This window comes from Silurus meridionalis, chromosome 23 (genome assembly GCF_014805685.1).
Source record: "Silurus meridionalis isolate SWU-2019-XX chromosome 23, ASM1480568v1, whole genome shotgun sequence".
NCBI lineage: Eukaryota > Metazoa > Chordata > Actinopteri > Siluriformes > Siluridae > Silurus > Silurus meridionalis.
The window spans coordinates 14,245,406-14,265,906 of NC_060906.1; the positions used below are offsets into that span (position 1 = coordinate 14,245,406).

Genomic DNA, 20,501 nt, shown 5'->3' on the forward strand with positions numbered 1-20,501 from the left:
TGAACAAGACAGACTAATCAAATATGATTACACAGAACACAACACAACTAGATAACCAAGCAACACAAAAAAAACAAAAACAAAGCAAAAATAAGTAATTCATACATTTATGAAGTCACCTTCTGTATACTTGGTGCTATGTGTTCACTTGTACAGAACATCAACATTGATGGTCATTTGTATGATGGTTACATAGACGTTAAAATGCATGAAATTTACATTTTACATTTAAAGCATTTGAATTATGGATAAGCGTTTTTGAGTCTAAATGTTTTTATAATGAATTTGTTCTACGTTTGAATCATAATCAAGTCATGGTGGTAATTTTGTACTGTTAATATATTAGTCATTAATAAACATTGTTTGTAAGCAATTTATCAAATATATTGTATGCATACACTCTGAACTAAGCCCAAACCCATACAGTGGGTTCTTTAGGTAATCTGTTCCCTCTGTATAACTTAGCCAGTCATTACCAGATCAAAAAAACAACACTATGTCAAGTCAAGTTTATTTCTATATCGCTTTTTACAACGGACATTGTCTCAAAGTAGCTTTACAGAATTTAAGAGTTAAGGTGAACGATGTATATTTATCCCTAATGAGCAAGCCATGGCTATGTCACTCAGGTGTAGGTATTAGAGCTGTTGTGTCATACACTCAAGTGTAATATACCAAAGTCTGGTCAAGTCAATTATCACACAAATGCATGCTAAAATGTACAGATTTTAAGAGAATAATGTACACTTTTTTACAATGTATCATGATTAATAGTTATAATCAATTATTTTTGCAATATTATATCCTCATGACTACTATGAAGAGATTTTACTGTACTATAAATTGATGGCCCGTGTTCTTCATTGGAGCTCCTGACTCCCCCCTGGACAAATCAATAAATCAAGATGTTTTTTATCTTAGTGTCTCACCATATGTGGTGTTAGTGGTGACTTGATCTGTAGTACTTATTAGAAGTTTAAGCCTCGACAAATCCAAGCTGCCACTGTTCCTCGCCTCTGCCCCAGCAGTGCTGTCTAATGGCTGATTCTGTTCCCTAATGCTACATTTTCAACAAGCTAGGATATGCAAAGAGAAGTATTTTCCTGTACTTATAAGATATAATACTGGTAATCTTCCCAATCCTCTTTTTTCTTAAACTTAATTTTAAACACAACTGAAAAAACTCCCCTTAACCTTGTGCAAAGTGTTGGTGTTGGAAACAGAAAGTTGCACTGAAGCAGAATTTGAGTTCTTTAGGTTTTGTTAACAGGTGTAAATAGTTTAGTAAACAGTGTCATTGTGTTACTCCTTCCTATTAAATATCCAGTGTTTTATATTTTCAATTTGGCTCGGATTTTTATTGATGCTCTTTGGTGAGAGGAATCACGAGCACATTCCTTCTAACGTGGATGTTAAGTGCTCTTCACTAATCCAGTTCTCTTTAAGTTCAGTGACATTTCAGAGCAGCTTAACACATCTTACAGCAACGTTTTTTCGTGGCTCACATGCTTTATAGGGCTTTTTATTTTGATTTTTCTATTTTAGCACAAAAAACGTTCACTCCCAAGCAATGCTGTCAGAGGAACATCATGGGAGATTTTCAGCTGAGTGTTTCAAGCTTCTCTTGAAGAGATAAAATGCTAACGACTCTGCAGCACTAAACTCTAACTGTGATCTCTGCTGATGACAGAACGCTTGTGACTAGATGTTTTGTACACTGGGCATAATTTTTGAGTGATATATACTGAGAGGTGTATGATGTAAGTTATGTCTTTGAGGATAATCATAATGACAGTTATGATAGTTGATATGCCTGACAGAATAGCCATCCTCCAAGGGCTAAGTTTATACAGTTTAATTCAATTACTAATGACAGAAATCTGTCCAGACAGCATGGCGGTGCAGTGGGTAGTGTTGCCTCAAAGCGCCAGAGTCCCTGGTTCAATCCTGAGCTCGGGTTACTGTCTATGTGGAGTTACTATGCATGTTGTCTATGCAGGTTTCCTCTGGGTTTTCCTACCAGAAACAAGCCAGTAGGTGGATTGACAAAAATAAATTACTTAGAAGTGAATGAGTGTGTGTGGGGGGGGCTCTGTGAGCAAACAGTGAATTCCTACCTCACATTCAGTGTTCCCAGATTCACTGCAACCATAACCAGGAGAAATTGGAAAAAGAATAATTGAGAAATTTGTGCCTTTGTTATCTCTTGCTGTCCCCCGGCCTCTGTTTTAGCACAATCTGTGTTGTATTAATTGGCTTAAATCACTTACTACTTAACCAATATTGATTTAGTAATGATATTAATCAATAGTTTCTGTTTACTGAGAACATGAAGATGGTCTTTATCTCTTGCTTTTTCTCTTTGTACTAGTACAAATAGATGGCCCTTTTTCATTTGTTACAAAATATATATTTTTTTATTATATATCTTTATTTACATTTTATATTGTCACTTTGGTTGTAACAGCTCTAAACAGTCATTGCCACACTTTTTTACACTCTTGACGGTAATGATAAGCAAAATAAAGCTGCAGCTTGTCAAGGAACTGACAAACTGCAAAGTAAAAACACAGACAATACCTTAAGTAACAACTTTACCTTTAATTGCTGACACTGACTGAAATTTCCTTTAAAATAGCAATGCATTTTGAAATCCAATTATTGCTAGTCTAAAATTTCATGAGCTGAGTTGATATAAAATGAGAAACTGTAACGGATTAGAATAAGCGCATTCATATAAACTTGTGATTAGCCAAACAGCTGACACTACTGTCAGAGCTGCTTTTATAGAAAACCATTTAACACAAAGTTCAGTAAGAATCAAGAATTCAGCACCACTGGTCTATAATTAAACTAAAAACATTGCCACTGTTACAGTCATCATTCTGTCCCTGTCATCTCTCAGACTGGTCGACAATGAAATAGACCAGAGTTCTATTGACTGCTGTTTTTATTTTTATTTATTTTTTTTCTTTCAAAGAACAAAATCTCAGAGTGGCCATACTGTAAAATGTACCATTACTTTTTCAAGCTCCTTTTGATCCCGTTCTATCTAGGGCTGATAAAGTGCTTCCAGCCCAGTAGGAAGCGAGTGTGTGTGTGTGTGTGTGTGTGTGTGTGTGTGTGTGTGTGTGTGTGTGTGTGTGTGTGTGTGTGTGTGTGTGTGCAGATATCCACATCCAGGCCTCAAATTAAACGGTCATGGAAGATTTGTCCATTCGCCAAAGCCTCCGTGTCCTTCCCTGTGATTTCTCGGTGATTTATGCTACATGGGTGGCAGGAGCTAGCTTGTACTGGCCTTTCAGCAAATGAACACATTAAGTTGTGAGGAATTATGGGGTGGCAGGCACTGTGAGTTCTGCTCCAAAGCATCGAAACCCTTTTCTTTTAATGGAATTACCTTATTTATGAACACACTGCACCAACTGATGGGTTTACTTTCACACATAAATTGGAATCTTTCAATAATTAGGTAATGATTATATTTAGTGCATATCACTGTCACCACATCATGTTTATATACGAGGTGGTATCTAAAAGTTCTGAGACTAGCTCTGTTTACAAGAAAGTACTTTATTTTCTATGTTTACACAATCACTATACAGTGCTCCCAGCATTCCTGACACTTCTGTAATGTGTCCTGGAAGTCTTCTTTTTGAAGTGCGTCAAGCACCTTCTACGATTCGTGCTGGATCAAGCTCAATTGTGTCAAAACGCTGACCTATGAGCTGGATCTTCATCTTCCAGAAGAGGGCGCGGAAGTGAGATCATGTGGATTGTTTTCCGGCGATTATCATGCACAAGTTGACGTTGTCCATTATGAAATCACAGATGCGATAACATACATGGTCTTAAAAGCACCAGTTAGTGCCATGAACTGTCTTGCCACGTTTTGATACCACCCTATATTTTTGCTCTCTTGTCTGTACTTTGCAAGACAACACAACAGTTACTTTTCTAGAATCAATTTTAAGTAGTATAAAAAAAGCCTATAATTCCGGTCACAATCCAAAAATGTGTGAAAGTGTAGGACTTTGGGAAACTTTCAGTTTAAATATATAACATATAGTGCAGAGGTTATTTTAATCCACATATGATGGAATTACCATATATTATATCATACGAGTTCTCACAATTGTGGGTAGGTAGATGCTTGGTAAAAAAAAACATTTATAATATAAATAGGCAAGAAATCCAAATTAGCAGGCAGAATCAAAAACCTAGACCAGGCAATGGTTCAGAAAATTGGCAAATAACAGTGCAAGCACAAAATTGGAATGCGAAACAAAATATGCCAAACCATGAAATCGATAAACATTAAAACAAGGAACAAAATGTCTTAGAAAACAACAGAAATTGGGTGCATAACTTTTAAAGACAACACAGATGCAAAGAGCAATATTTACCCACACTGAAAACCCTAATAAGTTCAATGAACTCAACCTATTGAGTAAACTCGTTTACTCAATTGAATTGAGTAATGGATTTTCCAAAACTTGTTTATTTAAGTTCACTTAACTTGGTGCTCATGTAGACTGTACTTTAATTGTTAAGTTCATCTAACATGGTGTTTCATAATTTGCACTTAAACTATTAAGTTCACTTACTTACATATTTAAGTCAACTTAAAAATTAAACGGAAATTCCAAATGATTATAAATTGAATTGACTAATATCATTGTTCTTTTGACTGTTAAAGCTTTATTCAGTCCAAAAAACACATTAAACATCATATTGAATGTATTTATTGTGCAAAATTGTTTAAACATTAAAACATTTAAATTTCAATTAATGTAACAGACCTGGTCACATCCACATTGTACGAACATGTACAGATAAATGATATAAATTACATTTCAGTTTAAATTTCAAAAACATACTGTATCAGAAAACACCCAGGTCACAGCCACAGTCCACAACGCTGTACAGGTGGTAACAATCTCCCACATTAACTGCTGCACAACACTGCTAGAACTCTGGGCACTTAAACAACTAAACATTTTTATTAACAAAAAAGCTGGTTTGCCCAAGACTGTATTTTGGGCTTGAGGGCATTCTGTCCCATAGACATCAGTACACGCTGTATGAAATCAAATGTGTTTACGAGTGATTTGGGGTAATTCAGGTCTAATTTCCAAATGTTCTTGTTTCACCTACAATATAAAAACAATTGAAAATATAAAAAAAAATTGACAGTCATTGACAAAACATCATAAAGAAAACTATATTTTATTATAATTAATAATATTCAAAATTAATGTTATTAATAAAACCAGCCTAAACCAGCAAATACGGATAGGTAAACAGCTAGACAATTAATTATTGATGATGAAGATGGACTGCTGAAGAACACTTTTTTCTTTCCGAAAACACACGATTAACTAATGTATAAAGAATTTACATCTTACAAGTCAAATTCAGTTTCTCAATATGATTTCTAAAATAATGTTCACAAAATTGATAGCGATGTTAGCAAAGTCTGAACGGGAAACACAACGTGTCTGAAAAATTTGTAATGATGACTGGGCAGTTCTTTGTTATATAAATGTAAAATTAGGTTTTAAACAAACATATTTGACAAATAAAATAATATTTTCAAGTTCATTTCTGCATAAAAACTTTACTTACCGGGTTTAAAATGGCGATTCCAGAACTTTTATAATATAAATAGGCAAGCAATCCAAATTAGCAGGCAGAATCAAAAACCTAGACCAGGCAATGGTTCAGAAAATTGACAAATAACAGTGCAAGCACAAAATTGGAATGCGAAACAAAATATGCCAAACCATGAAATCGATAAACATTAAAACAAGGAACAAAATGTCTTAGAAAACAACAGAAATTGGGTGCAAAACTTTTAAAGACAACACAGACGCAAAGAGCAATATTTACACATGAAATAAACAAGGAACTGGAGACAGCTGTGGATGAGACGACACTTCACTACAAGAATCAATTATGAGACAGGGGTGGAGATATTACTTAAATGAAAACAAAACACACAAGGTGCATGAAAACAGAGAATAAAATGCGTCCAAGCACTGCAAACCATGCGGTTTTCGGCAAGAGGGGGGGAAATCTCTGACACCAGAAAACTGAACAGCTCATAACTTGAACAAAAACATAAAAAAATAATCGTTGTGATGAAACTAAAATGAATGAATATCGTGTCACCCTGTGAGGAAGGGCTTTCTATTTTAATTTTGGTTCCTCTCAAGGTTTCTTTCTTATGTCTTTCTCAAGTTTTTCTTTGCCATCACTGCCACTGTCACTCATTAGGGCTAAATCCATAGGGATACATTTATGAAATTAAAATGTTTATGTACATTTGCTAAAACTGAAAATTAAACTGAATTCCAAAGGAGCTGAAAATAGCAAAACATATGTAATTTGTTTAAGAATCTAAGACTGGTCTGTGTGCTGTGGCTAACATAGTAATGTTGGATCAGTGATGTGCTCAGGCTAGTGGGGAAATGATTCAAGAGGAATTGCCACTTCCTGTCATGTTATAGTAGTTACCTAGTTGTGTAAAATGACTAACCTCTCCACATACTCGCTCTGGCTTGTCTTTTGCAATTTTATCCAGGTGGCCATTTTGCTTGCTTGTGTCTGATTCTTGTTTTCTCTTTATCTCTGTCAGACTAGGCACTGCGTGAGTTTGTTCTCTCACCATAGCCTTATCACTTCTAGTACTATTGAATGTTCCAATGTTGTTTTTATTTATTTTTTGGTTTCTTATACATTTTGTGGTTCTAGACATCCCTGTTATTCTATTTTAGGGTAAAAATAAAGGCGAAGACCAAGGTTGTAAAAAAAAAAAGTAGCATCATGCTGAGATGCTCACATTAAGTCGCATTGCTTGGCTGTACTGCTTTGTTGAACTCCCGCTCAGTTCATGTGTAGCTTTTGAACACACAGTAAGGCACACACAGGCACAAAAGATGAAACAACTATGATCAAAGTTGAGCTGGATCAGTGGCTATAAGGATGACCTGGGGAGGCTGTGAACACACACACTCACACTCACACACACACACACACACACACAAACATACATACATGCATGGTATATTGTGTAGTCAAATTGATTATATGTAATTACAAAATAGAATAAAGTCTAATGATTTCTGCCAATTTCTAGAATGTTTAGAGATTTTAGAGATTTTAGAGATATAAACAATGAAATGTACATTTGGCCCTTGTTTAAATCAACTTATATTCATTCATTCATTCATTTATTCATTTATTAGTCATTAATAAAACTGAGAGTTTAAGGGATAAAGGCCATGCTCATTCAGGGTGCTTTATGGTGCTGAGAACTGAAGGTCCCATCTTAACTACGAGTTACCAATGAAATATAAATGACTAGGGACGCATAATCATAAGGTTATTTCAAACTGTAACGTTCTTAGATATATTGACTGGCTAATGTAGCATTAAGTCCTTCTCGAACTATAAAGACAAAAAAAGTCATTGATGTACTACAAAGCAAACTTCTGAGAACTTGTCCTAGCCAATGGAAGCTCAGTCAATGTTCTGAGCTATTCATCAAAAGATTGTGCCTATATCTTCGAACAGTCACTTTAAAATCAATATGCAATGCTCTTAACCCCCAACTGCTTAGCTAAGTACCTGAATTATATTTCAGATTAATTTTTAGCATTTGATAAATACATGAATTCAAGCACAATATAAATAAAAGTTAAATATTGCTATAAACACAATATAAGCCATGGTTTGTGGGGAAAATAATTTAGAAGTATAATTTAGAATTTAGGTGGAAATGGTCATGCCTATTCTTTGATTGTTAGCCTACTTGTGTGAATCTACCATGGTCACTGTGTTTCCATTGTGCCAAAACATATAAACAAACATCTGCCACAGAGACCTGCTCCAAAGATAATGATGTTTTGTTCCCCATTAGTTAGTATCACAAATAGACATTTAAATTATCTAAAATTCTTTTTTCTTCCTTCTACAGGCCCCTTTTTATGAATCGACCATGGACCGTGTGCTTTGGCAGCTGCTGGTCCTGGTTATGACTGTGGTGGTTGTTCATGCATGTCCCAAATACTGTGTGTGCCAGAATTTGTCAGAGTCTCTTGGGACACTGTGTCCTGCTAAAGGCCTTTTGTTCGTACCAACTGACATCGACCGGCACACAGTAGAGCTCCGTTTAGGTGGAAACTTCATCTTACGTATTTCACCGCAGGACTTCGCTAATATGACTGAATTAGTAGATTTGACGTTGTCCAGGAACAGCATCAGTTCCATCCAGCCATTCTCCTTTGCTGACCTTGAAACACTGCGCTCGCTGCACATGGACAACAACCGCTTATCTGAATTGGGACCGGATGATCTCCGAGGACTTGTAAACCTTCAGTACCTAATTCTAAACAATAACCAGCTACGCCGCATTTCTGAACATACCTTTCAGGACTTAGTTCCAGCAATCGAGGATCTTGATTTGTCATACAATAACCTGCAGACGCTACCCTGGGATTCAGTGCGTCAGATGATTAACTTGCACCAGCTCACTTTGGACCACAACTTGCTGGAATACATTCCTGAAGGTACCTTTACTGACCTGGAGAGACTTGCACGTCTGGACCTGACCTCGAACCGGCTACAGAAGCTCCCACCAGACCCAATTTTTGCTCGGGCACAAGATTCTTTGCAGGAATTGGTGCAAGTCTCTACACCATTTGCACCACAGCTTTCACTAAGCATTGGTGGAAATCCACTGCACTGCAACTGTGAGATGCTCTGGTTTCGAAGGCTGGAGCGGGAAAATGACTTGGAAACTTGTGCTTCCCCTTCAAATTTGAAGGGCCGTTACTTCTGGACCATAAGAGAGGATGAGTTTATATGTGAGCAGCCCCTTATCACACAGCACACGCACAGGCTGTTGGTTTTAGAGGGCCAAGCTGCCAGCTTAAGATGCGAGGCCACTGGAGACCCGACTCCCACAATTCATTGGGTAGCCCCTGATGACCGTCTCCTTGGCAACTCCTCTCGGATTGTAGTGTACAGCAACGGCACACTTGTTATTACTATTACTACATCCAAAGACTACGGCACATTCACATGTATTGCTGCCAATGTTGCCGGTGAATCCACAGCTTCAGTGGAACTGTCAATCGTTCAGCTGCCCCACATAAACAATGGAACTGGACAACCCAAATCTCGTCTCTCTGATATCACAGGAGCCTCAAAGGCAACGCCCAAGAGCCAACCAGAAAAGGACAAGCCAGTTTGGGTTTCTGAGGTGACCGCAGATTCTGCCCTCATCAGATGGTCCATCAGTAAGGCTGCACCTAAAGTGAAAATGTACCAGCTGCAATACAACTGCTCAGATGATGAAGTGCTCATTTACAGGTACAATATTTAAAAAGACACTTTATTGTGCAGGGTTCAGGGCTCAGTGTGGTGTATATATTTAATAGTAAAATGCTATATGCCAAAAAAAAGACCTCTGACAGAGCTGTATGTATACAAAAAGTAATTGTTTGCTAAGTTCTGATCATTTGATTCACAACATTTTCTTTAGGTGGCACTGCAATGCTATGAGATACAGGTTTATATATTCACTTGATTACAAGCTAAACCAGAAATTGATGCATTTTAGGTATAGTGTTATACTATACCTAAAATACCTAAAAAGTACTATACCTAGTGATTGTGTAACCTTATTGCATTCTTCAGTGAGCAATCCATCAACCCCTGCCTGGTCTACTAAATAGTTCATCAATCAGCTTTTTTATCCTATATTTCTGACTGACAATCACTTAATTTTTTTTATCAGGTTTTTTATCAAGTGACAAACAATTTAAAAATATGTTAGCTGAGCTCCTTTGCTAGCTAGCTAAGATTAGATGAATTATCAATCTATATTTTATATATATATATATATATATATATATATATATATATATATATATATATATATATATGTGTGTGTGTGTGTGTGTGTGTGTGTGTGTGTGTGTGTGTGTGTGTGTGTGTCCAGTAGCCAGAATCACTGTTGGCATTCTAGATATAGCATAACACGATGCTGCAAATAGATAGGCGTTACAAATGATATGTATTTTTTTGCAAAACTAAGTTTTTTGGGCTATTTCTTTTAACAAATGGACATTACTGCACGATTATGAGCATGAGATCTGGATAAAACAAGCACCGGCCTGATGGCACAGTGTGAGTATTCCTCTGTGTCCAGTGTCAGTCAGTATATATTTTTCTGTTACTGACAGTTTTATAGTGTAGGCGAAAACATTGTTGTTTTCCTGTTTCCTCAACTCTCCTTTCATTTCTTTGCATTTCTCAAATCTCATGAGTAGCATTTTGAATCTTTTGGTCCCCAGGCACATGATAATGATATAAAGTGTTTTACAGCGTGCAAGAATAGTGCGGTAAATCTGAGCAAAATGAGCAGAAAAACCCAAGCAGAGAGAAAATCCAATTACTTAATGCCATTTAAATCATTTATCCATTAGTATCTGGGGAAATGTGTGACAGCTCCCTCCTTTCTGCTAAGACCATTGGCTGAGAATCTGCACTTGCCATGTCTCTTAAGGCATTATGTATTTATCATCTGTGTTGAAATTCGGGTTTAATCATATAAAGTAGGTGTATTCTACTGTGTATTATATCCATGTGTTATTATTAAGTGGTCTTATTGTTACCTCTGACACTATACCTCTGTTACCATAGTAACAAGAACATTGTTGTTGTAATATATGGTATGGGTTCTATGTAGCAATGTAAATATAATTCCAAGGACAATAGGATAAGGTACTGTTAAGTATTGAACAGGACAGGATGGTTAAAGACATCTAGCATACTGCCAAAAGGCAGATATAAGTGGACTATAGACAAGAAGTGACATGTTAAATGGAAAGCCATTGAAAGGTTTTAGCTGAATTGCCATAAGGCATCTATGGCAATCTTTATCCCTCATTGTCCGTAATGTCACCCGCTGTGCGATTTAGTGTGCTTGTCTGTCTCACCTTGTGATATATATTGCCATGCTGTCTGGGCAACTTTGCTCCCTGGCTATTCATTGCTCTGGGTCTGTCTGTTTTATTAAAGCCTATGTTTGATTGACAGTAAACAAAGACAGCTCATCATGTCATTTTTATTAAACTCAGTTATAGTGTGTAAAAAGCATGACAGCTATGCAACAGGCGAGAACTTCACATGTTATGCCATGAAACAATTATGGTCTTTGTAATTACTGCTGGGAAGACCTTAATTTCAGAGGTGTATGGTTGCTCAGCTCACACAGGAATAAATAACCTTCGCTCATTAACCTTATCTATTTATTAAACACTATAAATCGGTTGCTGTGTTGTGGTGAGTATCGTTCTAATAGATAATTTGTTAATTTGGTTTGGTTGACCTGTTGCAGTGTTATTCTGACACCAAAACAGAAAGGGCAGCTTAAAGAGCCTTTAAAAGTAGGCTTCTGCTTCTTCATAATTCCCTATTTCTTTTAAATGCATCCATCCATTAGTGCTATTGTAATGTGATGTTCAAACTGCATTTGAGATTAGCTCAATGGCCAAACCAGAAAATTGTCAAGATTTATTTTACTCTGCATACTCTCTGTTCTCTTGTTGCCAGTTCCAGGCCCGTTTACTATTTTTGCCTGCATAAAGCCAATCAAGTTTACCCTCCAAAGAGGAATTACTGTTGTAGGAGTGCATTTGCATGACATTATTCCAGAAAGATCCAGGCCAAGGAAACAGGCAAGAAGGAGTTATGTCTGAAACTGGAAGTGTCTAGTGAAAAATAAGGGAGTAAAAATGAGCCATTAAATGATGTAATTATTATAGAGGGAGGAAATATGCAGGCAAAGTGGAGAGTATAAAGAATTTATTTTTTTGTGTGTGTAAGTTTTATTAGATCAGGTCTGTGACTAAAAGTGCAAATAGGTGAAAGGTGCTGCAGACAAGATCCATGAAGCTCCTAAAGAAAAAGTGGGCCAATATTTGCACTGTTATAGTAGCTGTTTCCTGCTAGTTGTGTTTCATGATTCACTCTCCTTGATTAATGTTATGGTCTCATGCTGTCTCTGAGAAAGAAAAGCCTCAATCTTCCTAAATTGTCTTTCAGTGCCTGAAGCCCTGCTAAAACTCATTCCTTCCTATCTTAAACTTCCACTTATTTTTCATACTAGTATTATAAGCAGAATCAAACATGTCTCACCAGGGTTCCAGTTCCAGAGGTTTTGAATAAAACAAAATGAACTGCTGGACAAAACCAAACTTTAATGGGTGCACGGAAGCATGCGAGTTTGAAATGGCTAGTGAATTGTAGGAAATTGTAGTGTAGCCTAATTGTATATTAGATACAATCACCAGAAGCCCTAAAATTTCACAGCATCTTCACATCCTATATAGATCTGACAATGCCATGGAAGCAGAAACATGGTAACTATTGTATGTGTGAATTGGAGAGACCTAAAGGTAGAGGGGTGATGTACAGAACTCAAATAGCATCCAACACAGTCCAGTAATGGATTTCATTCCAAATGTCTGTTATCAAATACTCTCAGTTTGAAGTGCATACAAATGAAGGGGCTTTTATCTGACAGCTGAATGAGCAGCAAGTGAGCAGATTGCCATGAAGGTCCATTCATAAGACTATGAAGTGATTCAGTTATATAGTGTCATTGTGAGATAATAAAGCAACTGGACCTGTCAAAGTTATCTGAGCTATTAAAGTCATGTCAGTTTCTCCCCATAGTCCCTCACTCTAAAATGCACAAACACAGTTAAATGAAAAGTAAAGGCAGAAGACAAGCAAAGTTGTTCCTTCATATAAGCACTTAGAAAATTGTTTTCCAAACACTTTATGCACGCCTGCATTAAATTAATTTGTATGATTATTTGCCATCTCACAACATAAAAGTTTGATCCTGAACCTAGTTTACTGACTCTGTGGAGTTTCTTTGCATGTTATTCCTGTGTCTGTGTCTTTTCTAAAAACATGCCACTAGGTAAATTGTCTAAGAAAATTTGACCATAATTGTGATTGAGTGTGATATTGTGTGTGAATGGTGACTGGTGTTAGACTGATGTCCCATGCAGGGTGTATACCACCTAACACCAAGGTTTCCGAGGATAGGCTCCAGATAAATTGTGGCCCTGACCAAGATAGGGTGAAAGTGAGTAAGTGATAGTGCTAAAGTACAATGGCACAGCTGATGTTTCTAGCCAGGATTGGATCAAAATATTGTAGTTAACACATTTATAAGAATATTAATATTATGTCAGAGCTTTTCCAATTTTCCTTAAATTCCATATTGAAAAAGTTGCTTCTTTTACATTGTATTTATTTATTTTGGTGATAGTTTATATTTTGGTAATAGATAGCAAGATGTTGCTAAACATATAGCAGCTTTAATATAAAAACAGAAGGCAAATAATACATAGTTCTTTATAGTTAGTATTAAAAACAGAGTTCCTCAGATGATGAATTCTTAAAGGTCTATGCTAATGAAATAATATTTTTCAGCACTTGCCTAAATTGCCCAAATGTATAAATTCTCTCAGATTTATTTATTTATTTATTTATTTATTTATTTATTTATTTATTTATTTATCCTGAATCACTGCAATATCAAATAGGCCATCTGTTCACAGTGTTGGGGCAGATGGCATAAAGAGATAATGCCAGTTATCACAGAAATCATTTTGAGTTGTATGAATAAAATCTTTTAATTTCATTTAAACTAAAAACATTGTACTAAAATAACGTATAACATTGGAGCAACAAAATCATAAAAAAAAACTAAAATTTCCTGGCAAATATCTGAACTTTTTTTACTCTTGCATAAGAGCACAACTGCAATAGGTTACATTTCCAGAACAGGTTAAGGTACCCTTTTAAGGGCACTCTTTTACAGCTATTGTATATTCCAGTTAAGTGTTAATGAAAAGATAAGGACCTTTTTGCGTAGTTCATACAAAAGTTCTGGTAAGCTAATATGACACTCCTTTTGTAAAGCGTGTTATTACACAGGATTTAAAGATTGTTTTTCTTTTTTTTTAAGGATGATTCCTGCTTCCAGTAAGGCATTCCTAGTAAACAACTTGGTCTCTGGAACCCGTTATGATTTGTGCATCTTGGCAGCCTGGGATGACTCTGCAACTACGTTGACAGCTACCAGCATTGTGGGTTGCGTTGAGTTCTACACCAGAGATGATTACCCACAGTGCCATTCTCTGCATGGGCAGCTACTAGGTGGCACGATGATCCTGGTGGTGGGAGGTGTGATTGTGGCTACATTGCTGGTCTTCATCGTCATCCTAATGGTGCGCTACAAGGCTGGTGAGGCAGGGACATTGACTGCAGTTGGGGCTGAGCTTCCTGTTAGCAAGTTAAGCGACGTTGGAGATACCTATTCGCAGACCAATGATGGGCATCTGGGTCAGAATGGAGTCTTTCTTACTCCTTCAAATTCCAAAGCCAAACTCAAAACCAAACCCAAAGTGAATCTACGAGACGAGGTAGTGGAGTTTAAATGTGGCTCTCTTCAGAGTAGTATGAGCTCTCTGTCCTCATCCTCATCCTCCTCTTCTGCTGGTTCTTCAAATGCCTTGCACACCTGCAGCCCCAATAGTGCTTTGGCCAATATCTGGAGGTCAGCATCTCTCAAACCTCGAGGAAATCTGGACCATCTGTTGGGGGCTATTAACTCTCTGGAAATTAAGAGCCAGGCACCTTTGGGAAACACCAAAACTGGTCGTGCAATGGCATCAGCAGTGCCCCCAAATGATAAGGAGCCATTGCTGGGCCGGACATTGGACTCCAAGTTCAGACGGAGTCACTCGTTTGATGCTGGTGAGTTTGCAACAACAATTAGTGGCGTCTGGACAAAACGTAGCCTCTCCATCAACGGAATGTTACTCAAGGATGATATGGCTAACAGCAGGGGCACTCTGGAGGGCTCAGAGTGGGTGATGGAGAGCACTGTGTAAATTGTGTACAATATCTTCAAGCTGACATCCTGCCCTTGTGTGACAGTTAAAAAAATCAAGGGAATTAGGGAAATCTTTTCTCATGCATGGAATTACATATCTTTTCATCGAATATAAAACATATATTCACTATACAACATGCTGTATTGGACAGGCAGTTGTAAGCGTTATGTTCTGGTGAATAAGTGCATTTGTGTGGGTGTATATATGTGTGTGTGGCATAACAGAGTATGTGTTGAGCAGCAACTCAGCTTCATGAATGAGAAAGGTTAGGTCATTTACCCTCTGGATTCTGCCGTTCATCAAAGTCATTATAGTGTGACCAGATACATGACTGTTAAATGGCAGTTAATAAAAAAGAAACAAAAAACCTGCCAACGCTTTCTCTGCTGAAGACTACTGCAAGTTCAGTCTGTACAGAAATATATCTGTGGTATAAATAATATTTATAAATTTGTTGAATTTAAAGTTTTATATTTTTATCTCAACAGTGTCATACCTCTCTTTTTCAAAGGGAAGAGTTAAAAAAAAAAAAGCCACAGAATTTTCATACCTGTATTTTTTTTTGGCTTCACTCACTATTCTCTTCCTTTTATCCCACTCATGTTCTTAAGGACTCATCTGCAAAGAGCAGTATTTGAAAGTTTCTTTTGAAAGAATCACAAATCTCAAATTCAACTTTTTACTGAATATTGAAGTGTATTACACTTTCTGTCACATAGTATGTATACATTTTCTTTGTCCCCATATGTACAAAGGAGTTGGATAAATACCAGATAATTTTGCTGTAAGAAATAATGTCTGTAAAATAATAAAGTATTAAGACCCTCTAATAAATTCATGGCTACTAGCCAAGAAACACTCATCAAGCCATTGCACAGTACATACATTTCTGTCATGCCCTGTATGTTAGAAATTCCTCTTATTTTAAACTGTACATTCACATAGTTTCAAATGATGCCATAGCGAACAGAGAAGTCTACATATGTTTGACAAAGCTTAAATTAAACATATCAGGACATTGATATATTGCATTTAAAATATTGGATTTTTAAATAATTATTAAATGCCTTAGAGTTACCTTCAGGAGCCAGTGATAGACAACTCCAAAGCCAATCATCGCAATCTAATCATATGTGCCAGATGGATGTGTGAAAATGTCACAGTCCAAATCTGCTGGAAGTGGCAGACATTAAATTGGAGACACACAGGAGTGGTCTATGAACTGCTTTCTTGAAATGAGCATGCTTTGCAAAAGCTTATTATTTTCTCATTGCCATGATTCTCATTCCCAGTACTGAGGTCTGAGTCCACTGCATATTTTTTTGTGCATTTCTTGTCCTAACATGTTATTTATTTCATGAAGGACTGGAAGCAAGTGTGCCCAGCAAGCATACTCAATGTTCTCTTAACCCCAAACCTACTTATGATTGGTGTCCAATGTTAGCTATTTTAGGAACAACCTATTATTCAGAAAAAACATGGGAGATGATTGGCTGATCACAACTATAAGAATTTGATGTAAAAGCATTCATTAGTCCTTCTAGTTGGGGTTAACAAAGCAAGATTATGCATCTTAACTATAATTGCTCATTAATTATATTATATATAGTTTTGAGTATGTATTCATGGAGAGTTAGACACCCTGCTTATTTGTCAGCTACATTGGAGTTGAAGCTTCACTGAATAACCAGTGATACAAATGTATAATATCTAGCATATTTTGGTTTGATGATTTTGATGAGCAGAGTTTCCACCATTACTGTTTGTATTCAAATTAATTAATTAATTAATTGAAAACACCAGTCACCTCCTTAATTACTAATAAAAACCAACGTGTCTGAAATGTTGAAGACTCATATACAACAGTTTGCATGGGAATGAATTAATAAATTATTTATGAATAATCCATTATTATGAATTATTATTAATATCGATAACATCACCTTAAAAAAATCAAAATCATAACAAGCATGTGATGTAATGAGAATGCAATGAATAATTTTGTTACATACAAAAACAAGAAAAAAAGTTATCTACTCATGCTATCCTTAAAATACAGTAGTGAGCCATGCATTTCACACCAAGTCTTTCAGTGGTGTATGAATCTGAACCTGAATCAATCCGCCTCTTAATATCATAATTATCATGCCACAGCTATAGATAATTTCTAGCAAAAGTATCAATATTACCCCAGGTTTTCTGTGCAATTTTTGTGCATTTTCCTGTGCATTACGGTTTCCTGGGAATTTGAAGTGAAAGCAAATTGTGCTTTTTTGCTAATTCTACAGGAAAGAAAACACGATGTGTAAATCGTTCATCGTTCAAGAACTGTTATGAACTATTTTAGCTGATCTTTTCTTACGATGTCCAACTTTTTGTGAGGATTTCTTGTTAAAGTCTTTGTAAGTATATCTGCAATAAAAGTATATCTGCAATTAATCAGCTATTAAATCACATTCCAATCAAAGGATATGAAATTGCAGACATTATTGGGAACCTTCTAGATAGCCTCGGTGTCACAAAATCGCAATCTGATTGACCAAAGCAACCGCTACAAGTAGCATGAACTACGCTGCAGGCCCACAGGTGCTGACTGTAAAGGCTAAAGTCAGAAAATACCTTTGACCCTGTCAACACTTGATGTGATGGCTGAAATCTAAATAGATAGAAACTCCAACGTAAACGCTCCTAGCAGCAGCACACCCAAGAGAAAAGCTATGAAATAAAAAGAATAGACTACATATTAAAAGTCAATGATTCTGACTGAGTTTAGGCCAGTAGAGAAGGCCTTGCTGGCCCTGCCGGCCCACCACTCTTAAAACAGCATTTCGTACAATAAATAAATAAATAATTCAAATAAAAATGAAAAAAGAGCAGATCATTGCTTGTTACTTGTTATTAATATATTACTAGTTAAGGTTAGAGTGAGGTGGAGTTAATACTTGTAAGTCTGACAATAACCTATCAATATGTTTTGATCGCTCACACTAAGTAGAATTTGTACTAGGAATGTAACTGAATATTAATACATTATGCTGATTGAACAGATAATGTGTTCTAGTGTCTCACACACTGTTTCTGCAATGGCTGGTTGAGACTGGAAATATGCCTCACGACTAGCAAAACTAGGATGCTAGTTGGTAATTATATACAGGCACAATGAATCAGATGTGAAGGTTGTGGGATAGTGGTCATGGTAGTTTAGCTACTAGTTTCTTCAGAATGTTTGGTAAATAGAACCAATTAACTCACTAAACATGTTGCTACTAAGACATGTGCAAGTATAATAATAATAATTATTATTTAAAAAAAAAAACATTTCCACAGTCGTCTTGAATTATGAACCTGAGTGATGTAGCTGATGTCGAGGAACTGTCAGAGCCAGGATTCCCACAGACAATAACGGTGCTAGACACAAACACAAACTTTGATTTTCTCAGTGTTCTAGTGGGAGCATTCATATTTGAGGCATATTTTTGGCCATAACCACTTTGGGTTTGGTACAGAGACAAATATGTGTGCATCTAACAAAGACACAGATTATGTTGTTGCTTTACATTACTACAAATTCTTTGCATGGTTGCAATACAGCGGTGTGTTTTTTCTCAATAAACTCATATGTAGACTTCTCTCATATTTTGGAAATTTTGCAGTTTTTATCACTCTTTTGTCACACAATTACACAGTCATATTCACACAATTTAGACTGGCTGCTTAACACTAAAAAAAAAGTTTGAGTTTTCTTTGTGCACTTGTTTGAGAATGTGTAAAAGGAAAATTGTTTTACTTTTAAGGGACACTATCTAAAGAAGGGTATTTTCACTGTGTTGCGTTGCTGTATCTATAGAAGTCTTGCTAACTGGGAGACTTTGTTTACTTGATCAGTCACAGTTTAATTTTGCTACAAAAAGGCTAAATACTAATTTGTTATTTGTAATTTGTATTTGTCCCAAGCCTTTATCTCCCCCCACCATCACATTCTCTACTGTTTTGTAACTGAATTATACAGTTGAATTCTCTATGAATAAAAAGTACTTATATGATTATAAAATGTTTTGCGGAATTTCTGTGCTTATAAAAGTTTTTTTGTTTGTTTTGTTTGTTTAGATTTTACATCTGATTTGATGGGGGGGGAAGTAGAATTAGAAAGTAATAATTACATTTGTATGAGATTTTTTTAAGTCTGTATAATATGCTTGGTAAATTTTCAAGATTTGTGTTAAAGTGACTGAATGTGTTTAGTTAGTTTAAATAAGAGAAGACAGTGAGCAGTTGCACCTTCTTTGGATCACTGTCTTGGTCCCTGTTGTGAACATTAATTGTTTAGTGTTGTTCTTGCTTTATTAATGACACTCATTTTGTGAGAATGAGTGCAATTATTGAAGCAAAAACCCAATTAACACAATTTAACAAGTCTACTTTCACTGTAGCCACAATTGCTCCACTCCACACTACACATCTCTAGCAGAATAAATATTAACTTCATAAAATGACCCCAGGCTTTTTTTTTTTTTTTTTTTTGGAATTTTTCCATGCATTATGGTTTTCCCATGGTCCCATGGTTTTCAAGCTCTGACAAGTGCACTCTCTAACCAATCCAATCAAACTATGTAAAAATGCTGACGTGATTGGATGCCGGCTAGATGGCCTTGGAGTGGCCAACTTGAATTAACTGATTGGTTAAAGTAACAGCATTCAAGCAACATGTACTTTAAGCTGCAGGCACCAACACTGTTCATTCTGAAGGCTCAAGGCCCTGGCCACAGGTGATGTAATGGCTGAAATCTGATTGGATAGAAACTCAACAGAAACTTTTCTTTCTGGATGCGTAAAAACGAAGTGAAAAGCTATTAAATGTTCAGAATAGACTATTGGAAATAATTTAATACATATTCTTAAAAAAAAAAAATTACTTTCCTCAAAATTCTACAAACAATACCACGTAAAATGACAACAATTACAACGTGAATGAAGTTTGTTTGAAATCGTTGTACATTTATTAAGAATAAAAAAATAAATTACATGTACATAAGTATTTACAGCCTTTGCTCAATACAGTAATCCCCCGTTAAAACTCCATAAGAACAACTCCCTATTAGTTTTTTTGGTCTATGGTGCTATCCGCGAGAGACCGTGAAAAATCAGCAAAACAAATTAGTTATGTGGCAAATAAAATTCCGCGATAAACCAGGGGCGCGACATTTGAACCGCAGTAAAGCGAGGGAATACTGTACCTTGTTGAAGCACCTTTGGCACCAATTACAGCCTTAAATCTTTTGAGTATGATGCTACCAGCTTTGCACACCTATTTTTGGGCAGCTTTTCCTATTCTTTTTTGCAGAACCTCTCAAGCTCCATCAGGTTGGACCAGGTTGCACAGCCATTTTCAGATTTCTCCAGAGATGTTCAATCGGGATCAAGTCTGGGCTCTGTCTGGGCTACTCAAGGACATTTACAATGTCATCCTGTAGCCACTTCTTTGCTGTATTCTTAGGGTTCTTGTCCCGTTGA

At 36.3% G+C, this 20,501-nt stretch overlaps 1 protein-coding gene across 2 annotated transcripts in view; it reads left to right on the top strand.

Moving 5' to 3' along the window:
- Positions 1–19,041, top strand: part of lrfn2b (leucine rich repeat and fibronectin type III domain containing 2b) — a 130,294-nt gene extending 111,253 nt beyond the window's left edge. For both annotated transcript variants that reach the window (XM_046836721.1, XM_046836723.1), the window contains 2 exons: positions 7,982–9,378; positions 14,060–19,041. In XM_046836721.1, coding sequence (XP_046692677.1) covers positions 7,982–9,378; positions 14,060–14,987 — 2,325 coding nt within the window. In that variant the 3' untranslated portion in view covers positions 14,988–19,041. The remainder of the gene's footprint in view (positions 1–7,981; positions 9,379–14,059) is intronic.
- The last annotated feature ends 1,460 nt before the right edge of the window (positions 19,042–20,501 follow it).